Raw genomic sequence first — 6,000 nt, forward strand, 5'->3', positions numbered from 1 at the left:
AAGTGAACGAGAAAGGGAGCAATCTGGTGTCACAATCTCCTGTCGTTGCATGTGGTCACATTTGGCTAATCTGAGAGCTTCTGGCGGCAGCTTCCATGAGCACTATAATCCATTCTATGACCCAGTAAATCATAATGGTGCACTATTGCCCCCTGCTGCAGCACTTGCCCCAACACTCTGGCCCCAGTTTTTTTTGAGGTGGACATGCCCCATTGAGTCACAAGGTGGTGATCTTGAATCCCAGTGGCATGCTATGAATAAAAAATATGCAGATACAATGAAGGTAATTATTTATAGCATTGCATTTTATTTATTTTGTTGTGACTATTTTATTGTGGTACACAAGGCCATATATTATTTGTTAAATTTGGTAGTTGTTTGGAAACTTCTATTAAACAAGATTGAAGGACAAAGCAAATTCTTGGTTGAAGCTTAACTAACATAGGAGAGAACTATTATAACATTCAGTTCAAATGGCCTGTGTATCAGATATGCCTTATATTTTTCCTTTTTACCCTGGAATGAACAGGCAAAGGATATTGCTGAGTGGAGGGCAAAGGATATCAAATTGAAATTGGAATCTATGAAACAAGACCTGCAGAGGGAGAAACGTATTAATAGTACAGCTCTAGCCGCAGCCCGAAGTGCTCAAAGGGAGAATGCTGCAATTAAGAAGGCAATAGAATCTATAGGGTGCACAATTAAATTTTCGACAAGCGAAAACGAGGACAGAACTGAAGTGCTGTCATGTTCATTAGGAAGAGGCACAGATGGTAGAGCTCAGCAAGATGAAAACGGTGACTTCTCTGTAGCAATTGAGGACAGCCTGGTCTCGGATGCACCGGCGGACCATTTTTGCGAATCACTCTGCCCCTTCCGCACAAGAGAAGGGTGCAGATGGCCAGATGCTCCGTGTGCACAGCTTGGAAGTCAGTTTGTTGGTTTGAAGGCAAATTTTGATGCTTTTGACCGGCTGTCAATACATGACTGCTATTTTGGACCGGAGTAGTTGATCATGAACCAGCCGTGTCAGTACACGCTTGGCAGTTGCCAATGGATTTTTTCAGTAGTTGGCACCTCCAGGTCGGCATCAATAGCAAAAGAATGCTGAGAAACAACTCAATGATGCATATTTGACGAGTATTTACAAATTCCTTGATTCAATAGTTTTTCACTGTCTGGGTCCTCCGAATCTGCATCAACAGAATAACCTGGAAAGCAAATTAAGGATGCGTACCTGATATGCATCGGAGGATCTTTTTTTTTTGTTCCAATGGTATTATAAGCTTCTGTGAGGGAATTCCAGCGTTCTTTGTTAGTTAGCAATTTGTAGGAACCACCGAGATAGAAATCAATCCCTTTGTATAGTTTGGCAAGCCATTCATACTATAAGCAAAATAAAGCGAAACATGGAAGACGGTAGTAGTTTGTTACTCTTTTTCTGATAGTACAGTGTTCGACTTGTAACTCTTAGCTTTAGAATAAGATCCATGCAAATCCTGCTTGGAAAGGAAATGTTGTACATGAAGGTATAGACACGTGGACTGGTTCCTGATCCCTCCTTATAGTTGTAACGATATAGATTTTTTCAAGTGCCATTGCCTTCCTGATGTTAACTGTGGGTAAGACTGTCAACAGGTCTTAAAACCTGCTTCTTTAGCAGTGCAGGTGTCGCATACTTCAAATTGTTACTGAATGTGAAGATAATTTACAATTAGCGTCGTTGAGCACTGAATTCAGGACTAGACGGGCTCAGCTGCAATGCATTGATTACGTCTCTCTCTGTTTGAGTGAATCTGAAAGACTAGTAGGGATATGAATGGTATAAATATTATCTGTCTGTATTCAAATTTGATCTCTGTATTCAAATTCGAAGCTAAGATTCGATTCGATCCACATTTGAGGTCAGATTCGATCCACATTTGAGTTCAGGTTGATTACGTCTCTATCTCTGTTTGAGTGAATCTGAAAGACTGCTATAAAGAGATGTAATAAATATTATCTATCCATTCGATTCGTCTAAGGGACATGAGATCCGATCCATATCTAAGTTTGGGTATTTATATCTGATTCATATCTGAACTGTATCCGTATACTTAAAATTGAATATTTAAGATATCGACATCTATTCAAATTTTATCCGACACAACTCGATAATATTCAATCCAAATTCAAAGATGAAATATGAAATCAAATATAGAGCGATGAACGAGTAATATTCAGTAATATTGATCTGTATCTGATTCAATTACATCCCAAGTGCTATGATTTCAATAAACAGGTAAGGCTAGAAAGGCGATTAACGCAGGAAAGACAAACTATCCGAACTAAAAAACGACAGTTGTTTTATTTTATATGACATCGTGCTTTGATTAAAAAAAAAAACCCTTCGACACTTAACTCATCCGCGTGTAGCTGTATATTTGCAAAAAAAAAAAATCCTTCGCACCTAAGCCGTTGATCCTTAGACAAAGGGTTCAGATTTAATGTGCATATGTGCACCAGATGAATCATGTGCATTTGATACATTGCCTTTTTTATAACCATCAAATGATATCTCAAGCTATTTTGGGCAGACGAGGTGACTAGAGATGTCATCGATTGGGTAAACCAACAAGCAGAAACCAGCAGAAGCACAAAATGAGTCTTGATATTTAAGTCATGGGGGAAAAAATCTGTGTAGTCCAACAGCTGGAGATTATTGCCTTGCCCTTAGCATCATAACTGAACCAAAGATGAGTTAACAGAAAACAACAACACAAAAAATAGACAGGGAGACTAATGGTGTGCTGCAACAGCAGGGGCACCCTCAGCTTCCTCCTTGGCCTTACGAGCAGCAGCTCTGATCTGACGTTGCTCCTCCTTGTAGATCCTGTTCCTGCGCTGGAACTGCAGAAGAATGACAAAGCCAGAGTCAATGTTCTCCCATCACTTCATCCAATATCAATTACCAGATGGAAAGCTCCTCACGGCTATTTAAACGTAAACCCAACACGATATAAACAAGAAATATAGAGTTCATTCGAGCGTTTACATATTTCACTAGCTTTTCTTGGTACGTGGACTCAGGAGCATATGCATATCCTTCGAAACGAAAACAGAAAAAAGTAACATGACAGCAGGTTGTCATCGAACAAGTTGAGAAAGAAGTATTCTAGGTACATAAATCATTTTAGCTATCTACGTTATAAATCATTTTAGCTTTTCTAGGTACATAGTTTTTGCTATGCACCTAGATATACTGTCCAGACGCATAGTTAGAAAAGCCAAAACAAGTTACAATCTGGAGCTATGCACCTATATATACAATGTCTAGATGCAGAGTTAGAAAAGCCAAGACAAGTTACAATTTGAAACGGAGAGAGTACTACGTATGATTTGTGATTTCCACATCTGCACCTTTTCATATCCAGTCACATTCTCAAACAGAAGGTTTGGGAATCATCTAGCTATCCGATCAACTCAAGCAAGAGGCTGAAACGACTATAATTACCAGTGCATGAACATAGAGAAGTAGTTTAAGTAATGGAAAATTACAGCAAATACTCCCTCAGTCCCAAAATACAAATCGTTTTAGACTAAACATACATTCATTAATTAAACTATGAATGTGGTTTGTATGTATGTCTACATCCATTCTCGTTTATTCGAATGTGAACGGAAAAAAGATGGCTAGAAAAAACTTATTTTGAAACGAAGCAAGTACTGAATAGTACTGCAGAGTCTTCCTATCAGAACTTTGATACAATTTTAGTTTATCAAATGACACGAGCTTCTAGCATAAAACATCATCCAAACTTTTCCTGACCAATCCGAAGGCCCGATTACTTCCATGGATCACAAATGCCGTACCCTAGTCGCTACAACGGGCATGAAGTAGACCTCTCCAAAATGGATTATCGTCAGTTCGTGATCAAATCCCGCTAACAGATCGGGGCAAAACGCCGCATCTATTCCTCCATACTATCAGTGACAAAGACGATGGCAACAGCGACGGAGACCTAAAAACCACGCATGGCAAAGGAGGGAAGACAAGAGCGCGGCAGATCTAGGCGGCCGAACACGCACAGCTAAGACGAGGGAGGATTGGTGGGGATCTGACGCTAGGGTTCGGAGTCGGAGGCGACGAATCGAATGAAACGGAGGAAGCCGAGGGACAGGCGGGGGGTAGATAGGTCACCTCCTTGGAGTGGTGGAGGCACTCGAGATAGTCCTCGCGGAGGAGGCCGCAGTCGGAGGGCTGGCGGCAGCGGCTCATGCACTCGCTGAACTCCAGCCAGAAGTCGTAGCAGCGGCCCTTGTTCCCGTTGATGCCCCAGCCGGACGCCATCGTCGCCCTCCTCTTCCTGGCTCTCTCCCGCCCGGTAGGGTCACTCTCTCTCTCTCTCTCCACCTACACGCCGCAGGAGGTCGGGTCGGCTCGCCTTCGTCCGTCCCTCTCCCTCCCTCCTTGGCTGGTGGTGCCTCTGACAATACTGGCCCACTAAGTCAGGGTTGTGGGCTATGTATTTTTGTTGGGCCACAAATCTACTGTCCAGTCCGGCCCACCATCCACTAATGGGGAAGAGAGCGCAGTGCATGTTCACTGTTCAGCGCCAGACTTTATTTTTAGGAACAATTGGATCTATATCATTAAAAGATCCAAACTTTAGATATATACCATGGACCCCACATGTCATTGACTCATGTGGACCCACATGTAAGTGAGATAGTACGTATGGATCCAAAGTGGTTATCTTTTAATGGTATGGATCCAAATTTCCCTTATTTTTACTAGCATATAGAAAGTGTTAACGCGAGGGAAAGGGAAGGAAGGAAAAGGGTCAACGGTAACAGCGGCATGAGTAGGAGGAAGAAGGGGTGGCGCTGGCGCTGTCATGGGGGAGGGGGAGGCTGGAGGCGACGAAGTGGTGGGGGAGTGGGAGGACGAGGAGTGCCAAATAATATTATCTTTTGGATTTGAGTGTGCAAGAAAGTGAGGGTTATCTAGCGATCTAAATCGTTAGTTTTGATTGTATGTTAATTCTCGATGCAATCGTTTTGGTGAATTATAGGTGTTGGAGTGATTTGGTTAGGTGGGTTTCAGGGTCAAGAAGCCTAACCATTAGGTGTGGATATTTTTTTTCACTGAAATCGAATCGAACTTTGAAAAACCGAACCGAACTACTTTCGGTGTTTCGGTTTCGGTTTTTATGAACTTCGGTATATGGTGACGGCTTCGATTTTACCATAGAACTGAACCGAACTACCAGAATTACTGAGCTATCAAAATTGGATAGCCAGCCGCTCGATGCTATGGTTTTCAGTTCGGCTGTGATACAGCTTCGGATGTAGCTGCAGGAGATGAACTATCGAATATTGTAGCTAATACTAGTACTTCTACAGCCGCACAGTCTATAACTGTGTAGATGCAGACGATGCCGCTGCGGCTTCAGTCTATAACTGAACTGTGTTTCTGTAACCAGAACTAGCTAGTTTACCCGCAGTCGTTTTCAGCATTACCCAACGTTTATGCTCCAACTCAAACTAGGTTTGCTTACATCAACACCATCCTATAACTTGTAGGTGCTGGAGAAAAAAGTTTCAAAAGATTATTTTTTTTTTGAAACGAGATTTTACTCTGCTTTTAAGAAAGCATATAACAATGTTCAAACACATACTGGGGATACCAGTTTACAATCATCAGACCACCAACCACCAGAACTAAAGAAACCTATAGACTAGCATAGCCAAGATTCAACCAGTGAACCGATCAGCTAGAAGTAATATAGACAGCACACAGGAGCCATGAACTCCTCCAAAAAGAAAAAGAAAAACCACCAGAATTTTTCCTCCCAGCAAAGTTGAACCACCAGCTAAGAGTAGAACACTCTGAAACACTCCAGAAAGCGTTGAGAAATCTCTAACAAAGTTTTTCTAATACTTCAAATCACTACTATGTCGCTTCCCCCTCCATCAACACTCTTGAAGCTGAAGATCCAAGACTGCACCTCCTCTACC

General features: G+C 41.9%; 2 protein-coding genes across 2 annotated transcripts in view; one reads left to right on the forward strand and one right to left on the reverse strand.

The window, feature by feature from the left end:
- Positions 1 to 1,616, forward strand: part of LOC103643201 (phosphatidylinositol-3-phosphatase myotubularin-1) — a 28,481-nt gene extending 26,865 nt beyond the window's left edge. The window contains exons 18-19 of the mRNA XM_008666351.3: positions 4 to 283; positions 530 to 1,616. Of these exons, the coding sequence (XP_008664573.1) occupies positions 4 to 283; positions 530 to 1,009 (760 nt within the window). The 3' untranslated portion in view covers positions 1,010 to 1,616. The remainder of the gene's footprint in view (positions 1 to 3; positions 284 to 529) is intronic.
- Positions 1,617 to 2,633: 1,017 nt separating this feature from the next.
- On the reverse strand, positions 2,634 to 4,440 carry LOC100285915 (uncharacterized). Its single transcript, NM_001291524.1, has 2 exons — positions 4,181 to 4,440; positions 2,634 to 2,889 (listed from the first exon to the last, which is right to left on the reverse strand). The coding sequence occupies exons 1-2, from the start codon at positions 4,328 to 4,330 to the stop codon at positions 2,779 to 2,781; spliced, it is 261 nt and encodes an 86-aa protein (NP_001278453.1). The 5' UTR covers positions 4,331 to 4,440; the 3' UTR covers positions 2,634 to 2,778.
- Positions 4,441 to 6,000: the final 1,560 nt, after the last annotated feature.

The sequence above is a fragment of the Zea mays genome, chromosome 1 (genome assembly GCF_902167145.1).
Source record: "Zea mays cultivar B73 chromosome 1, Zm-B73-REFERENCE-NAM-5.0, whole genome shotgun sequence".
NCBI classification, from domain to species: Eukaryota; Viridiplantae; Streptophyta; class Magnoliopsida; order Poales; family Poaceae; genus Zea; species Zea mays.

What these genes read in the sequence shown, in the direction of transcription:
- LOC100285915 (NM_001291524.1), bottom strand. Translation starts at nt 4,330, where the DNA reads ATGGCGTCCGGCTGGGGCATCAACGGGAACAAGGGCCGCTGCTACGAC. An exon ending in GCCTCCACCACTCCAAGGAG is followed by an intron (nt 2,890 to 4,180) that starts GTGACCTATCTA and finishes ATTCTTCTGCAG; the next exon opens with TTCCAGCGCAGGAACAGGAT.